The following is a 19,644-nucleotide window of genomic DNA, read 5'->3' as shown; positions in this document are numbered from 1 at the left end:
CAAGATGTCCCTGTATCAACAATGATGTGCACTTGTACCTTGACAACAATAATCTATATAATGCCAAAGCCTGAATTTTCTTAAATAAATATTTGGGTACCCTATATAACTAGGCATTAATGTAATATAAAGATGTAGTTCATCATTAAATTAAGTGGTATTGAGAATGTTATTTGGAAACAGAAAGTTTACAACTGATTTGTTTTTTTTTAAACAATTTACACAGCATTCTGTTCAGCAGTGCCCCATTTTGGAAAATGGTGCTCTCTCGCACTAGACATTACTTCTTTAAAAAAATGGAAATTTGTCTCTTTAAGGAGGAGATTTTTGCCAGCATTTTTTCAGCTTGCCTCATTGGCATTAAGGGGGTTATTTATTAATGTACCGAATGCCAAAAATTAAAAAATATATTTTTTTTTACTATAAAATCCAAAACTGGGAAGTAAAATGATAATTTGGCACTCTTTCAAATAGGTGAAGTTTTCCCCAAAAATATACACTGGCCTGGGGACAAAAATGCAGGGGTGAAACTACTGGGAGTGTAGAGAATGTGATTGCACAGGGCTCGGATACCCTTGGGCTCTCCACTTGCGCCAATGCCAATCTGCCCCTAAAAACTGCGTCCGGAGGCGGAATAGGGGTCCGGCTGCTCTGCTTACATTCGGGCTCCAGCGATGATACTGTAGTTAGTGAAATAACATTTCATTGTCTTTTAAAATTGTCTTAAAAGGGTATAAGTTTAACTTCTGTCAGAGCAGACAAATGTTTTTTTGTTTTTCTTTAATAAAAGATGAGAGTGAGACGTGGCACAGGAAGCACGCCTTTCCTATTTACAGGTGAACCGGACTTGTTCTACCCACTAATGCAATATTTCTATACAAAGCTGTACAAAATAATGTATTTAAAACATCATCACCATTTGTTGCCTTTTCTTAGAAATGCCACCAGGATTAGGGTTCAGGTTAGCACATAAGTATCCAAGTGTTACAAGATTTGTACAAACAGTACAGAAGGTCTGTTTGAAAAGGGAGCTGAGCAAACAGAAAGTTTTATACTTATGTTGAAAATCTTTACCTTCCCAGATCTGTGGATTTCCAAATTGTTCTTCCTTCGCCAAGTCATTACATTTAGGGGCAAATTCATCATGGGTCGAATATCGAGGGTTAATTAACCCTCGATATTCGACTGGAAATTAAAATCCTTCGACTTCGAATATCGAAGTCAAAGGATTTTAGCGCAAATAGTTCGATCGAACGATTAAATCCTTCGATTGAACGATTAAATCCTTCGATGGAACGATTAAATCCTTCGATCGAAACGATTAAATCCTTCGAATCGAACGATTAAATCCTTCGAATCGAATGATTCAAAGGATTTTAATCCAACGATCAAAGGATTATCCTTCGACCAAAAAAATTTAGGAAAGCCTATGGGGACCTTCCCCATAGGCTAACATTGGGTTTGGTAGGTTTTAGATGGCGAACTAGGGGGTCGAAGTTTTTTCTTAAAGAGACAGTACTTCGTCTATCGAATAGTCAAATAGTCTAAAGATTTTTAGTTCGAATCATTCGTTTCGAAGTCGTAGTCGAAGTCGAAGGTCGAAGTAGCCCATTCGATGGTTGAAGTAGCCCAAAAAAACCTTTGAAATTCGATTTTTTTTTTACTTCGAACCCTTCACTTGAGCTTGGTGAATGGGCCCCTTAATCTATAATTACATGAACATCTGTTTGTGATGTTTTATTTCACGTATTCCTGCTGGTCTGGCTGGCAAATAATGCTGTGCCAATGTTCCTAGACCAGTCTTTATGCAATATACTCCTACAAGGATGTTCTTGCCAAGATTTCTGAACTGTGTCCAACATGTGTATCAGATGAAATATATTTAAAGAAAATAAATGAAAATAAATGAAATACACCAGATCAGTGTTCAACTAGCACCCCCCCCCCCCCCATTAGACCCTCCATTAAAGTCTGGTTGCTTACCATTGTGTAAGCTTCAAAGGGTGTAAGAACTGAGCTACTGTAACTGTTGGGAAGCTTTGTAAGATATTGCTTTGATCACACCTCAGATTCAGGCTGCATTGTTCACACTTGTAATACCAAGTAGGGGGGTTATTTATTAAAGTCTGAATGCCAAATCATGAAAAATGTACGTTTTTTTGCTATAAAATCAGAATTTTTAGTGGAAAAAAAACTTGACTTTTTGCGAGATTTATTGTACCCTGCTAGGATGCAAAAAGTCAGAATCTGAAAATTCTCCATCTCAGACCTGCTAAGGTTGTATATAAGTCAGTGGGAGAGGTCCGTATCCTATTTGGAAGTTTCTGTGGTCTGCACTGGAATTAGCCTTAAAATCTGACTATTTCTGACTTTTCGGGCAAAAATACAAAAAATTTTCACTTTTCAGGAAAAAGCCCAAAAAAAATCGCATTATGTGGAAAAAAAACTCTGAAAAAATCGTATGATTCAGGTTTTCACTTGATTTTATCGAGTTTGTCCCCGATCCGATAAAAAGGTCACATCATGGATTTTAGTGTGGTTGGACTTTTTTATTTAAAAAAATCTGAAAAAATCTAATTTTGAAAGAGGTGTTCATATCTGTAAAAACAAAAATTTCACTTGCACTCGAAGGCTGATCAACGCAGGAATATACCCTTACACTTTATTGGCAGATAGGTGCAACGTTTCGGGGATGTCCCCTTTGTCAAGCATAAAATATAGTGAAAGAATTAGCAATTTAACACATCCAAGACGTAAAGCACGTAAAAAATTAATTAACATAATGGGTGGCTACAAATCAAACCCAATTAAATTCTAATGAGCCAAAGTTGATCACAAAAAATTTACTTTCTTTGCATAAAGTACATTAGTGGAAAATAGAAATAATTTTGTAGAAAAAAATTCTTAGTCGAAAATTTTTTTAATAGAAAAAATTCTTTTGTAGAAATAGTCTCTTGGCAAAAAAACATTGTAGAACATATTTATTACATACTTAACGCAGGAATAGTCCTTACGCAATTCGTTACAGTCCAGACCTAAGAGGTTAAATCCTTTTAACAAGCAGTTGAAAATTATGCTCCAAAGATAAGGGAACACTTCCTTTAGCAAGAGAAAAGGGCACATTTCTAGGTAATCCTTTCAATAAACCCTGTGGAGGAAAACTTGAGGCCCTTAACAAGTTATTTCTGTCAGTGGGTATAATGTACTGTTTCTAATTGCCCAAAATCATACAATGTGGTATCCAAATGCAATATGGGCACGCATCCTTGTAGAAACTGTGGGCACTGTAGTGGGATAATTCTGGGTAATATTGTTTTACATCCCCAACATGGTTCCAAACACAACATTAAAGGTTGTTTCACCGGTTACAGTACGGAAGTAGTTTATTCTATAAAGTGCCCGTGCGGATTGGTCTACTCAGGCCAAACCAGCAGAGCGATAAAAGTGAGACTGAATAAACATAAAAGTACCATACGTCACTACCAACCCATACCTGATGTACAGATTAAACAAAAAAGTACTGCCAAAGAAAAAGTTAAAAAGGAGACGGTATTGGCTAAAAAATTTTTACAAAGGGACATCGCATTTCCCAATTGAAATGGCAGATTGTAGAGAAAGTTCCACATAAGCAAGGGTATAACATCAAGAAGTTATTACTGCAGAGAGAATGCTATTGGATCTGGCTATTGCAATCTAGGCACCCCAAGGGGTTAAATGAAGAGTTTAGTATGGCGTGCTATTTGTGATAATAATTTTTTTAATGCTGTAATTCACTTTTTCTTTTCAACATTTTTATTGAGTTTTCCAAAAATAAAACAAGCAAGATTTACTTATCACAGCGCAAATTGAGTGTGAATAAGCTATATGCATACATCATGCTGTTTACAACACAAAGGCATAATAAAATTGTGAAAACATAAAAATAATAAATGACTAATACCACTTTTTCATATAACCAGGCGACATGAAAATTTTCAACAGGGACAGAATTTTCCTCCCTTCTCCCTTCCCTTCATATAGGGTAAGATAAGCATTGAATGTATAAATCGTTGCAATTGCTGCTGATATTGATCTCTTCAATTCAATAATTGAATAGTTGGTTGCTCTTTTCTCTTGCTAAAGGAAGTGTTCTCTTATCTCTGGAGTGTAATTTTCAACTGCTTGTTCAAAGGATTTAAAGGGATACTGTCATGGGAAAAAAGATTTTTTTTTTCAAAATTAATCAGTTAATAGTGCTGCTCCAGCAGAATTCTGCACTGAAATCCATTTCTCAAAAGAGCAAACAGATTTTTTTATATTCAATTTTGAAATCTGACATGGGGCTAGACATATTGTCAATTATTATACATGTTTTCATTAGAAACATGTATAATACCAGATCTGTACTGGCATAAATATCAAGCTAATAAAGGGTCACAAAAGACCTGAAATTTCACATTCATGGTCTGAAGCAATGCTTTTTTTTTTTTTTAAATAGGGATTTAAATTAGACTTTTTAAAAGAAGTCATTGGAGTGCTGTACATATAATCCCATTGTTAACAGTTCCTTACTGCTTGTATGGTCCTGTCAAAAGCTGTCAGCTAGTAGTCCCCTGATATTTTCACTACATTCTCAACCTGCACAGTCATAATATCCTTTAACAAGTTAAGTGCACAGTGCAAATGAGAAGGAACCAAAAGCTGACAGCCCATTCTAGCATATTATAACCGTATAGTGCAAATAAGGAGTTGGTAGCTACACAGCACAGGTGATAAAAGGGCAGTTAGTAACAGTATGAAGGTGCAAGTCAATGTATAATGTAAATACTATAAGGTGAGGGTACTGTAGTTCATCACTGGAAGTAGACAGAATGTCAGTATAAGGTAATTGCAATGCACAAGAAAAATAACTTACAAAGGCAGTAGCGCTATTGCAGCACAGTCACTGGTGGATCAAAAGATCCAAACGGTACAGTGTCCTACTTGAAGCGATCATGAACTGTTTTTAAGATTGGGAACTAGGGATGGGCGAATTTGAGCCGTTTCGTTTGCGAAACGAGGTGAAAAAATTCGCCCATCCCTATTGGGAACTATGGGGCAGATTCACTAACCGACGAAAAGTCATTAGTGATCGCTTTGCACCTATCGCTACTCTTCACCAGGAGAAAATTCACAAAGAGCGTAGTTTCGTCCCAGGCGTCTAACGCTGGTGACATTTCGCTAGCGTTACTTCAGCAATGCCAGCAATTCAAAGCGAAGCAAAGCGTTCATTTCTGATGACCTCACTAGAGGTATTGCACTCAGGCTAATTTGCATACGGCAGGAAATTAAAGTTGAATGGACGTCTTTATGTTATATGTTGCAGCAAATACATTACATTACACAAGTCCAGGGAACCTTAATAAAGACAATAGAGTTGTTATATTGCTCTACACACGAGCCCAGTGTATAGTTAGGGGCCCATTCACCAAGCTCGAGTGAAGGATTCGAAGTTAAAAAACTTCGAATTTCAAAGTGTTTTTTGGGCTACTTGACCTTCGACTACGACTTCGAATCGAAGGATTTGAACTAAAAATCGTTCGACTATTCGACCATTCGATAGTCGAAGTACTGTCTCTTTAAAAAAAACTTCGACCCCCTAGTTCGCCATCTAAAAGCTACCGAAGTCAATGTTAGCCTATGGGGAAGGTCCCTATAGGCTTGGCTAAATTTTTTTGGTCGAAGGATAATCCTTCGATCGTTGGATTAAAATCCTTAGAATCATTCGATACGAAGGATTTAATCGTTCGATCGAAGGATTATTCCTTTTTGCGCAAAATCCTTCGACTTCGATATTCGAAGTCGAAGGTTTTTCATTCCCCAGTCGAATATCGAGGGTTAATTAACCCTCGATATTCGACCCTTGATTGCCCTTAATGTTCCATATGTTAGAAAATGTGTGGGGGAATCCGGTTATCCCCAAAAAAGAATTTAGGACTTTTGCAGCCTATCACTCTGAAAAAAGGAAAAGACGCCAGCGTTTATTGAACTTAGAAGCTTTTCCACTCACAGAATGCGGAGTAACGTCCATTCGTCAGAGCAACATTTTCCCTAGGTCAGTGATTCCCAACCTGTGCTTCGAGAGCAACGGTGTTGCTTACTGACCCCTTGGATGTTGCTCCCAGTGGCCTCAAATGCTTGTGTTGCTCTCCAACTCTTTTTATATTTGAATGTGGCTCACAAGTAGGTTGGGGACCTCTGGCCTATGTATTTGAATGATACAATGTCATTATTTATTGTTTTTTTGTTTTTTTTAAGAATTGGAATGGATTTATATTCATTATCTTTATATAACATGTACAGTAGAACTAATGTTCTCTATCTCTAGCTCAATAGTCGTTTTTTCTCCACTGTTAAATGATCCTGATTTTGCTTTGTTTTTTGATCTTTAAATGGTTTCTAAAAAGAAAATGTAATTTGTGAGTTTTTTTCTACTTTGAAAATAACTCACAAATTAAAAAAATTAGAAAGCCTGTGTATTTATTAAAAAAATCTTAATATAAAAACATTGATTGCATACAGTTGTGAACAAAACTTGAACAATTTGAATGTTAGTTTACAAGTTCAAAAAAAAAAATTGAGTGAGTTTGTAAATTAAAAAAATTCTAAAACCCAAAAATCTCAAATAAAATAAAAATAGATTGAATTTTGCCAAGGACAACTCCCATTGAATTCTACAGGAACTTCTACTTTTAGATGCCAAAGTTTTGCATTTTTTTTTTGTGCTAAATAAATACCGGACATTTGAGTTTTTAAAAATATAATTCAAATTTGTAAGTTTTTGAGCAAAAAAATCAAAACCAGGCAAAAATTCAAATTTGAACTTTGATAAATCCCCCCCCCAGTGTAGTTGTTTTATCTTCAATTCGATAGCATTATGGTTCACATGTTTGATCTCATTCTATTCTTCAATTTACTTTTTTTTTTTGTAAATTTGATGAATCCACTCCACAAGGCCATATGTGTATTCTTTTCTTGCTAAATCACGTTGTTTACTGACCACTGCTATAAAAGAGAATGTACAGTTTCTAGTGTATAGCCACAATTTAATCTCATGATTTATCTCAGACTGACAGATGTTTCATGTTGTGAAACTGTCAATATTGTACAAATGAAGTATTCCCGTGTGAAAAGCATGAGCTAACAAAAAACTGTTGAAAACCAGTTACTGAGCCTAGAATCAAATTACTGAAATATAATCAACACAGTGGCTGATTAGGTTCATCAGTAATGTATTATTGTATTGGACTACAATAGGTAACCCCTAGCAGGACCCAGGGTCTCCCTATATCAGGTTTTAGATACAGGGTTGCCTTTTGTCTACAGAACTGTTCACATTGCTCCAGTGTCGGACTGGCCCACAGGGATACCAAGAAAAGTCCTGGTGGGTCAAGGTGTCTTTGGGTCCTCATGCTGCTAGACATTTGGCCTATTTCATGGCCATTCCCTCTTTCTATGAGAACAAAGTGGCTAAAGAGATGGAATAATATATTATAGTACGTCAAGAAAAGGAGAATAGATGAGTGAGGAAAGGAAGAATAATAGTACTAAGCGTGGGCCCCTGGTCTAAGATTAATTGGTGGGCCCCTAGTCAAAGGTTTTTGGGTGGGCCCCTGGTGTCCCAGTCCGACACTGCATTGCAATATGGTATGTTGAAGGCGATTCAGAGATAAGGGTTCTGGCATTGCACTCATGGGATTAATAAAAGAGGCCCTCATTGTGATTCTTTGATTAAAATAGCGTGAAATGTTGACTAATTTAGAGATGAAAATAGAATATTTGGATTTAAAGATAAATTAAATTAAATTAAAGATAGTCACCTTGTTGATGTCAAACATTAGTATGAAATATGTTTTGCTTGCAGCCAGGAGACTACAGACCTGTACGCTTGATGTTTTAGAGTTTTTAGACCTTTTAAAATCTCACCAACAGATAATTTATAGGAATAACTTCAAATCGGAGGTAAAACAATTGCCAGTGAACTGTGTAAAAGTATTAAATATACTCAGAATCTTACCAGCCTGCACAGTATTTATAGATAAGAAGGGGACTGGGCAATCAGTTGGCAATCTTGGCATAATAAACACTGTACATAGGACAATCTGTAAATTACCTCCCCTTAAAAAAAAATAAAATAAACACAGTGCAAATACTGTCATATACAGTGCCATTGGGACACAATATATTTCACCACTAGTATAAAATAGTATTCACCAATAATATAAAAATTAAATGAACCCTTAACCACCCCACAGGCATTTGGCAAAAGCTATAGTTTCTCTACTCAACATATAGAGGCCCATTTATTAACCTTTGAATTTTAGTAGTATTGTAGCTTTTTGAAATCTCAATCAAATGTATTTTCTCTAAATCAAATGCCATGAAATTTATGAAACACTTCAAATAAAAAGAAAAAGATTAGTAATTACATTAATGGACATATTTATCAAAAATTACATTTGTGAGGTTTTACTACTTTTTCTTTTTCTACTTTGAATAAACTCACAAATTTAAAAAAAACTTGGATGTCTGTTTATTTAAACCTTTTAATATAGAAACCTCCAAAAAAAATCGAAAACTCAAAATTAGGAATTTAAAAACATAGCTTGAATTTTGCCTAGGAAAACTCCAATTGACTATTAAATGAACTCGCAAGCTTTTTGATGACAAAGTTTTACATTCAAGTTTTTTTTTGCTTAATAATACCAAACATTCGAGTTTTTGAAAATATAATTTGAATTTGCGAGAATTTATGCAAAACAAAATCGAATTGTGGCAAAAATTCAAATTCAAACGTTGGTAATCACCCCCTAGATGTAGAGTTTAGTTATAGATGGAAATTTTCACCAAGTGACACTCAGAGAAATCAGTTTTACACATTTTTGGTGAATTTGTCCATCACTTGTACAGAGATCATCCTATATAAGAAACTGGTTATAAACTCAAGGCTTGAGAAGTAGCTGCCATAATGTACTATTCCAGATGGAGTATCCTACTTGTGGTATCCATATTAAACACTCCACTTCATGATTTTTATACTATTGATGGCCAGGAAACTTCTTTTTCACTACCTGTTTTGTTAAGTTTCTAAAATTGTAGAACAAGACAACAAGATAAAATATACATACATATGGAGCAAGTGTTGCTGGTCATTTCATAGGGTATATAAGCACACTGTCAGCAAAAATTATAATGTGTTTTAGTTATTTTGCCTTCATTCTGATAACTTTCATCCATGACTTATTTTTTAACTCAGAATGCGATTTATAAATCACCTTTCTAAAGGCTGAAAACTAAAAATAAACCAGGTTCTTCGGTTCAATGACTTGCATGCCTTGCATGAGAACTCAATAAATTCAGTGTATCTCTAAGAAAATATGTACTTAATGTTTTCTTTATGTTGGTCTGTCAATCTCCTTATCACCTCCAAGCAATATTCTGGAAAATATAAATCTCCTTCAACTGTTAGAACACAACATCCTGGATGTACAGATTGAAAAGGATTAGCATGCCTGCTGAGCATGTAGCATGTCGGAAAACATCCACATTCAATTTGACTCCACCTCTTATGGGGAGCACTAGTGAGGGGGCTGGCTATTTCACTATAAAAGGTGATCTTAACTGCAGTAAGTGCACCTCCACTGTATATCCCCCCAGTTTAGTAATACATTACTGAACAGAGGAAAAATGGGGACAAGCAGGGGAATATGGAGCTCTATCTATGTTCTCTTGATAGCGCTTCCCTGTCTCATGGCACAAGGTATGTATTTAATGTGTTTTACTGTAGTGAGTCTTGTAATTATTGAATGAATTAAAAAAAACCCTATTCTGTAACATGTTTAATGTACATAATATTTATATTCTTTTTCTATGCAGGGCATTATAAATCATATTAAAATCAGTTTACTTTGATTTTGTGCTCACCATAAACGTTTTTTTATTAAAATACCCCCAGTGCCATCGCCCTTAGTTAATGAGTGAGAGAAGCCATAAGAAATTGTAATAAGGATTCCATAAAAAATGTAACTTTTAATGTGTAGTTCAGTTATCCAACAAAGAAGAGCAGAATAATGCAGAAGTCCAGCATTGTATTATATTAAATCTTTTATACAAATGATATAATATTTTGGCATTTCCATTGCAGCTGATCAGGGGACAAACTATTCAAATGGAACAAAACGATGTAGTGAAAATTTAAATTGGATAAATATGCTCTAAGGCACAAAGTAACCAGTTGAGCATGTCTATTGCAAAGGGACAGATACAATTGAAATATGTGTCCTCAAGACCTACCATAAGTAAAAATCAAAGTCAGTCTGCGTGGGTGGTGCAATAAAATGAATCAGTCCTTGTGGGTGGTGCATCAAAACAAAAGTCATTCCTCATGGGTGGTGCAACCGTTATGACTTCAATTTAAGTAGATGAATCATTGCTATGTGCAAAATACAAATTACAGAGTGAAAGACAAAGTCCGTTGAACAGTTTGATGCCCAATATGTACAGGTTTATTCAAGTATGTGGCCCCTACCCCTAAATATGAAAGTATTGGTTCCATTGCCAACACTGCTCCATCTGTTCTGACACCAAGTGAAATTTATGATAAAACGTTTCTTATTCATACATTTAGTTCATATTTTCTCTAATTAAATAATTATAACATTTGCTTACCTTTCAGGTACATTTTCCTTTATTTCACCAAGTTTGAATCCGATTTTCACAAGTAAGTGGCTTGACATTATTTGCCAGTCATACATTTTACAAATGTAGATACTTTCTGTAGTTACTGTAACACAAACTGAAGTTAAAGGCATGGTCTAAGCATTACTTGTTTGATTTCTAGGCAGTTCTTCTGCCCATAATGGATATGTCTGCAGTACATGGGGCAATAACTATTTCAAGGCCTTAGATGGCGATATCTTCTACTTCCCTGGACAATGCAACTACTTGTTTGCCTCAAACTGTAAAAGCGTCACTGAAGACTTTAACATCCAGATCAGGCGTTCTGTTGTGAATGGTCTACCTAGAGTGAGCCACATTGGCATGAAGATTGAAGGGGTATTTATTGAACTAACAAAAGATGCCATTAAATTCAGTAATCAAGTGTAAGTTTTTCTTTTGTTCCTATCTTGCAGATTGTACAGTAATTTAAATGCTGTAAACCAGGTTATTTTAGATTGCATGGTTCAAGTTAATATAATTTACCTGTCAATTCAGGTGAGATAACTTAAAATTGCCTGAATTTACTGAGCTGAACATCATAGTTACATAGTTAAATTGATTTGAAAAAAAGAAAAAGGTCTATCAAATTCAACTCCTCCAATGGACCCCCAGTCTTTCTGCCTGTCCCTCTATCCATCTAACACACACACATATCTATTGATACACATACTGACAAACACATAGGGGCCCATTTACTAAAGGTCGAAGTGAATTTTTGAATTCAAAAACTTTGAATTTCAAAGTAATTTTTGGGTACTTCGACCATCGAATAGGCCAAAATTCGATTCAAATTGAAAATACTTCACAAATTCGACCATTCGAAAATCGAAGTACTGTCTCTTTAAAAAACTTAGACTTCGACACTTTGCCACCTTAAACCTGCCGAATTGCTGTTTAGCCTATGGGGGAACCTCCTATAACCTACATGAGCCATTGGCTAAGTTTTGAGAAGTCAAAGTTTTTTTTAATTAAATTGTACGAATCCAACGATTCGAAGGATTTCATTATGCGATCGAACAATTTTAATTTTAAGGAAAAAACCTTAGACTTCGACTGTCATACAACACCTATTCGATGGTCGAATTTCAAAGTTTTTTCACTTCAAAATTCGAACTTTATTAAATCTGCCATATATATATATGTATTAGATTTTTTTCTACTCATGTTTCTTTAAACAGTATCTCTTATTCTCATGTTATTCTGAGGTCATGCTCTTTGTTATACTGATAGATGAAACATATAGTAACATATTTTCTACATACCTCAAGTACAACATATTTTGAAGCTAAAATCTAAAACAAATGTGTTGGCATCATTAGAAATGACGATCTTCTTCTTATCATTTTGAATCCAGGGTGACTCTGCCATACAGTTTTTCAGGAATTCAAATTGATAGAAGTGGAGCATACATCAGAGTAATTTCCAAAGTGGGCCTGGAATTTAAGTGGAATGAAGACGATGCTGCAATGGTACTAATTCCAACATTTTAGCATTTTCATACATAGCATTTACATGCAGACATACTGTATATAATATGTATTGTAGTGTATTTTATTAAGTTCTATAATTATGATTAGTGATGGGCGAATTTGGGCCGTTTCGCGGAAAAATTCGCAAATTTCGTGGGATATTCGTAAATTTCTCGGCGACGTGAAACGGGCCAAATTTGAAATGGCAAAAAAAAAAAATCGCAAAACGGCAAAAAGTGGCGTTTTCATGAATTTATTCGCCTGCGGCAAATCGCGGGAATTCCCTGTGAATTTGCCCATCACTAATTATGATATTGCTATATAAGTATGATATTGTTAATCTGAAAGCCTAATATCCATACAACTATAAACTGTAACATAGACTATTTTAAGTAAATTATTTTTTTATTATTTCCTTTACCCTGTCAAGTAATGGATTCTTTCAGACCACTGTTGCAAAATACTTCACTTTAGTTTTGACAGAAGGATGCCTCCTCTTTTTTTTCAGTTGGAACTGGATCAGAAATATCAGAACCAGACTTGTGGTCTTTGCGGAGACTTTAATGGAGATCCAGTTTACAATGAATTCATGTTTAACAGTAAGTCATTTCTGAGCTAGGCTCAATTAATTATCGTACCTTATTGTGCATATTAAAAGGGTTACTGTCATGGGAAAACATGTTTTTATTCAAAATCGGTTAATAGTGCTGCTTCAGTAGACTTCTGCACTGAAATCCATTTTTCAAAAGAGCAAACAGATTTTCTTATATTTAATTTTTGAAATCTGACATGGGGCTGGACATATTGTCAATTTCCCAGGTGCCATCACTCATGGGAATTGTGCTTTGGTAAATATCAGTCACTCTTTACTGCTGTACTGCAAGTTGGAGTGATATCCCCCCAGCTCCTCATTGGCAAAACAATGGGAAGGTAACCAGATAACAGCTCCCTGGTAGATAAATTGTACTGCCCTAAGATAACTTGGAAGCCCTAGGACGATGGGCAGTAGAAGGCACTCCACATATTCCGACAAATGTTCAGTGAGAGACCCAATGCCCTATAATATAGGTTGACCCAATACATTGGTGTTATTCTTGTGGACTTTGGGTAGCCAATGAAAAATCAGAATACATACATCACTACATGAACTGCTATACTATGAAAAGTAATTTGGCTTTATGAAGCTGTGCAACACCAACTTCTATAAATTACATTGCTTTTGACTCACTTTTTTTTTCATCACACATTTCTCCGCCACATTGACTAGCATGAAGGATACCAACTCTAAGGTGACTGCAGAATAATTATGTACATTTCTGTAATTCATAACACACACACACCTTTATAAATATCGACACCTTTGTGAAGAAACACACAGCTTTATAGATCTGTTTAATTTCATTTTTTACTGGTTTTTTTTTGTGTGAATAAGTTTACACTCCTTTATAAATGTCTTTTTGCATGTTAAAATATGTGTGCTTCTTACAGATGTCAAGTTAACTGATAATCAGTATGGAAATCTGCAGAAGATGAATGGTCCAACTGAAATATGTGCAGATGTGCTTGAGGTTCCTCAGAACAACTGCACTGATTTGGTTAGTATTGTAATTATCTGGTTAGTACAATCATTTACAACTCTGACTTTACTTAAAGTATAAACTGTAATGGGATGATTTCGGAATATTCATAGAATGATTGTTTCTCTGAATTGTAACTTTTTAGCACATTTTATCAAATGAATTTTTTTTGTATAATTACTTAATCCACAATATTTTTTGTAATTTATCAAGTGTAAAGACTATAAAATCTACTAATACTAAAGTATGGCAAGTTAAAGCTGTTGAGGTCATGCAGAAAATAAAGTTTTACAAGGTCATGTAGAAGTCAATGGATGTTCCCTTTCCCTTTCTTTTCTTGCAAAGATCTTGCAAAGATCAGCATTTTGTTTGTGGTTTTAGAGGTTTTTGGACATCAAAACTTTCATTGTCATAACAAAATTTTTGTATGTTCACAAAAAATCTGTGGTTTTCGGATTTTGTTTGTACATTTGGTCTTTGGATCTTTTAAAGAATGTCAAGTCATTCGTAATTTTAGAGAAATATAGTTTAATTGAAGTCTCAAAAAGTTCTAAACTATTAAAATTTGACTTTTAATAAGTGGGTCTACTAGTGTTTCTAACCTTTTTTTAATCTGCAAACAAAGGATAGTTTATATAGCATCTTTTTCCTGCAAGACTGCAGAGTGCAATCATCTTTGATACACATAATTGGACTCCTTAGCAAATGACACAGAAGGGTGGAAAAGGTGATAAAAGCACTTTGGTAAAATGACTCAAATATTCCAGATGCAGGGATGAGCAAAATTTTTCACCAAGTTTTGCCTCGAAAATGATGCCCACAGACTCTAATTGTTGCAAGTCAAAATATATGTTGTCACCCATAGACATCAATGCATTTTGGTGAATTTTTGACATAGAGAAATGGCTCAGATTCACCCATCACTAGACTCAGATACCAATTGTATTGCTTTGGTCATTTAAAGTATAAGATGTAAACAGTTCCAAAAAGAATAAGCATGACAGCAAAGCATATTCTGTGCATGAAACATTCCTTATCTGTATATTTCTAGTTATAAATTAAAATATAATATTACATATTGCTTGAGATCTGGACATTGATTTTTCACTGTTGTAAAATGAGAATACTTCAGTCTTATTTATCAAAGGTCAAGTGTTAGAGGTTTTTTTACCTCGAAAGATCTTAAATTACCTTGAAACTAGAATGGTATCTTACTTAAGAAAAAACTTGAATGTGAAAAACCCGATTCTGGGAGTTTCAGTCCCGCAACCAGAAAACTCAAATTTAACTAGTTTTTGGCAGAAAAAAACTCAAATCGATCAAATCGAGTCCTCAATTTGAGTTTTTTCCTAAAAAACTCGAACATCAAGCAGGCTGTTAACCTCTTCAAATGGTTCCAGGGACCTCTGTTATTGACTTCTATTTAACCTTGACAGCTTTTAGGTGGTGTATTTTTGGATTCAAGCTATTTCCAGGGTCGGAGTATAACAAATCAAGAATATTCAAGATTTTTTTTCAAAAAAATTGATCAATTCAAGTTTTTTTTAATCCGAAAATGTATGTTTTGACCAAAAACTCGAATAACCGATTGTTCGTTGAAAAAAAACCTCAAACCTTAATAAATCTGCCCCTTAATTTCAGAGAATTAATCATTTTAGCTCCCATTCATATTTGTAAAAGTTAACATTCTATAAAAAAATATACATTTTACATATAATTATAATAAATTAAAAAAAGTTTAATGAAAAATAAAATGACCTTTTTGATTAATTTGATTTACAGAGCAGCATATGCCAGGTGATCTTGACGAGTGTATCGTTTTCATCCTGCAACATTCTTGTCGATCCTGCTCCATACATAAATGCTTGTGTACAGGACCTATGCCGATGTGCAAGTAGTTCAACTGGATTCTGCCTCTGTAATACATTCACAGAATATTCCCGTCAATGTGCTCATGCTGGGGGCTTCCCAAGCAACTGGAGAACTTCTGATTTGTGCCGTGAGTTTTGCCTGGTTGTCTGTGTGTTATTTCTTATTTTACATGTGATAGAAAAATACCATTGGGTTTGGTTGAGTATATATGAAATGAATATGTAAAACATGTTGATATGAGATATGCTGAATAATAAAATGTTTTGCTTTTCCAGCATTACAATGTAAATACACTATGCAGTACAGAGAATGTGGAACAGCTTGTCCAGATACCTGCACCTATCCTGACCGCTCATTATCCTGTGACAGACACTGCACAGATGGATGCATTTGTCCAGATGGTAAATTCTTAAAGAAACTATTAAATAAGCGGCACAGACTGGAACATTTATTTTTTAAATAAAAAAAACTACAGCTGAATTTTCATGTGGCTTCACAGAAGCATGTTTAATTATATGCAGAGAATAATGCATCAATGTCTTATGGACACAAATTGCACACAATTTCAGTATAAATTAACGTACAAGCAATAATTGCTATCATGAAACATCTACCTAGGAATTTTTATATTGCTTTATATTTTTTAAGGAACGGTGTGGGATGACATTAACAACACTGGGTGCATTCCTAGTTACCAGTGTTCCTGTGTCTATAATGGAAAGATATTTAGCCCCGGAAGTTCCTATTTTGCACAGTGTCAGTCATGGTAAGCCATCTTCTTTTTTTTTCATGCTCTTCAAAATAGAATCTCTAGCTAAGGTTTAAATTGGCTGAGGGGGCACATTTCAGCATAATAACATAATGCCTGTCCAAAATAATTATATTACATACCTCATACATATCATGAAATACTGAGGGCCTGAGTATTTTATTAAAAAAAAGTCTGCCCAAACTAGAATCTACAATTTGACCTTATTTATTATTAAAAAGCATGATTCAATCAGAACGGGGAAAAACTCGATAGAATTGAGCGAAAATTCAAATCGTCAGATTTTTCCGTATCTTTTCCCTTAATTGATTTTGTTGGGCTTTTTTCCAAATTCTTTTAAATTTTTGCCCAAAAAGCCCGAAATAGTCAGATTTTCTGGCTAATTCCTGCACAGACTGCAGAAACTTCCAAATAAAATAGGGACCTCTCCCATGGACTTGAATGCAACCTTGGCAGGTCTGAGATGCCGGCTTTTCGGATTTGGACTTTTTTCAGCACTGGACTTTAATAATTCCTAAAAAAATTGAGGGTTTTTTTTTAAAAAAAAAATTGGATTTTTTAGTAAAAAAAACCTCAAATGTTTCATGTAAACTAAATTCCTTATACTTCTCTCTAGCACATGTTATAGAGGAAAATGGAGATGTGTTGACCGAGATTGCTCTGGATCATGTTCAGTTATTGGAGGATCTCACATCACCACCTTTGATTATACTCGTTACAACTTTTTCGGTGATTGCAGCTACATCCTGACAAAGGTACAAAGGAAGTAATACTAATATTGTAAGATGCATGAAACTATTTATTTTGCTTGATGGTACATTTTAGTGTACAGTATTTTATAGACATTTTATATAGATGTTGCAAAATTCCATTAGTCCACTAATGCCATTTAAGTTATAAATACCCAGTTGAATTTGAGACATACTTAAAGGGGCAGTATACCTTTTCTTCAACATGAGTGTATATATATTTTTTTATATTTATTTATTTGTTATTACATAGGGAAACTGAAGCTTCTCAAGGTCTGTTACACCCGTTTCACCATTTGTTGTGTTTTTTTTAGCATGAGGGCGTTAGGGAGGGGATATTATCTATTCAATGGCAATCTCGTTATCTACATTGCAAGTAAGAAACATTACATGGTTTTAATTTCCCAGTTTGTGCTCAAGAAATGAAAAAAACAAGATTTTAAAACAAGAAAAAAAAACTATGTTGGTACAAACTGTATTTATTGCACTCATGTTGAACAATAGGGTATACTGCGCTGGCGGCCATACATGATTCAGTCATTTATGGATTGCTGAAACGTTCTGAGGGACCATGTACTGGCAAGCCTGGTGGATTTTGAAATCTGTACAATCAATGAATTTATAATCTGTAGTCCACAATGTACCAATCATCCACCAGCAAATGTGTAATGAAAATTTTATAATATTTTTCATTGTACGATTTTATGTACTGTTGATAGAGGAGCCACCGTGAAAATCAGTAAGGATAATAAAGTTAATTTTTTTTTTTATTGCATAGACTATTAGTAGAGTGACATTTAAACCCAAACTTGCAAATATTATATTTATACTGTTGCTGTGGGTTAAGGGGCCTGGCCCAACCAACTGCAGTGTGCAAAATATAATTTTGGACAAAAATATCCATGTTTTTATTTGCTATAATGCAACTTCCTATAATTCCAATGGTGATGTTCCAGATTGTGGAGGTTGTATTAGAGCAGTTGGTGTGCCTAATGATGTAACCTACTTTGGGTACCCTGGATCTATTGTCAGATCCAGGGAGACAATGGTTTTAGGGCTCCCCAGCATCAATAGACGCAATTATGTACCAATCATGAGAAATGACAGATGGACCAGCTTCTAGATAATCACTGAATGGACATAGGTGGAACATTTATAACAATTTGTTCACGATATTGAGAAGAAAATATGGAATAATTAAGGATAACATTTTTTTAAAGGTTCAGTTCAGTTTTAAAAACGCCTTTCTTCTATCAGTGATAACTGTTTCTTTCCTACTGTGTTTTAGACAACTGACAACAAGTTCAGCGTGGTGGGAGAATTGAAGAAGTGTGAAATTAAAGACACTACAACTTGTTTAAAAAGTATTGTTATCTCTTTAGAGTATGGAACTGAGGTAAACCAATAACTATAAGTAGTTTTAATAACGGTTGATGTCAGATTTATTTTATTTCCTATTCACAAATCCTTTTGTCACCCCTGTTAGATCATTGAAATTCAGCCTACTGGCAGTGTAAATGTGAATAGAATCTTCTCCCAGTTACCAGTCTCATCAGGTATGTTAGAAAGCTCAACCACACCAGCCATTGATTTCTATTGAGTTTTTCCAGTGATTCATACTAAGAACTTGTTTTCTTAAGTAGTACTGAGTCAAAGGCATCTTGCTGGAAAAGCTCCTTAATAGCAATATGTACTGAAGACTAATGGGCAGATTTATCAATGGTCGAATTTTGAGTTTATGAGAGTTTCTAAAAACTCCAATCAACTCCCATAAACTCGAAATTTTAAAAATGTAAAAAATTTTAAAAAACCCAATTTTTTTAAAAACGGGTGAGTAGGATCGAATTCGATCAAATTTTTTCACAAAAAAAAAAATTAAATTCAAAAATCCACCAAACGACTCCAAATTGATTGTAGGAGGTCCCTTCAATCCCTAGATGGTGAATAGTCAAATTTGAATTCTTAAAGGGACAGTACATGATAAATTTCAAAATTTGAATTTTGAATTTTTTTAATTTCAAATCGAATTTGGACTATTCCCAAGGTAGGTTAGTGCAGACAAAGTTTCAAACCTAATGATATCACTTGCACTGTACACGGTGATATCTGAACTTTGCACTTATATTATGCCCACATTCTTCTTCCGTCTTCACTTCCCTCTCTAAGTCATCCTGTTTAAATGCTGAACCAGAGGTAGATGCATGTTACACAAGTCATTGATATAGTCCTTAGAATAATGAGTTAATAGGTGTGATGTCATTATGAAACCATTATGTAATTTGTACTGTAGTTCCTTAACCTTAATAATGACATTATGGTTTGATTTATAGCAATACAAAATATTGAGGTGATATTTCAACTCAAGTAACCAAAAAGAAACAGATGCTTGAAATAAATGTTTGGTGGGCTGTTAGTATTACAACTTCAACAAAATGCAGGGTATCTCAAAGTTTGAATATATAAATAGTACT

General features: G+C 34.6%; 1 protein-coding gene across 1 annotated transcript; it reads left to right on the top strand.

Moving 5' to 3' along the window:
- The first annotated feature begins 15,570 nt into the window (after positions 1-15,570).
- LOC121393427 lies at positions 15,571-19,541 on the top strand. The gene is made up of 7 exons (XM_041561915.1): positions 15,571-15,782; positions 15,931-16,056; positions 16,304-16,421; positions 17,041-17,153; positions 18,462-18,569; positions 18,660-18,729; positions 19,504-19,541. The coding sequence occupies exons 1-7, from the start codon at positions 15,645-15,647 to the stop codon at positions 19,539-19,541; spliced, it is 711 nt and encodes a 236-aa protein (XP_041417849.1). The 5' UTR covers positions 15,571-15,644.
- The last annotated feature ends 103 nt before the right edge of the window (positions 19,542-19,644 follow it).

This window comes from Xenopus laevis, chromosome 4S (genome assembly GCF_017654675.1).
Source record: "Xenopus laevis strain J_2021 chromosome 4S, Xenopus_laevis_v10.1, whole genome shotgun sequence".
NCBI lineage: Eukaryota > Metazoa > Chordata > Amphibia > Anura > Pipidae > Xenopus > Xenopus laevis.
The sequence above is the reverse complement of the archived record's forward strand: the minus strand, read 5'-3'. Positions and strand labels throughout refer to the sequence as shown.

Coding starts and splice junctions, on each gene's coding strand:
- LOC121393427 (XM_041561915.1), top strand. CDS start 15,645: ATGCTTGTGTACAGGACCTATGCCGATGTGCAAGTAGTTCAACTGGAT. Junction 16,057..16,303: donor TGGATGCATTTGTCCAGATG/GTAAATTCTTAA, acceptor ATATTTTTTAAG/GAACGGTGTGGGATGACATT. Junction 16,422..17,040: donor TTTGCACAGTGTCAGTCATG/GTAAGCCATCTT, acceptor ACTTCTCTCTAG/CACATGTTATAGAGGAAAAT.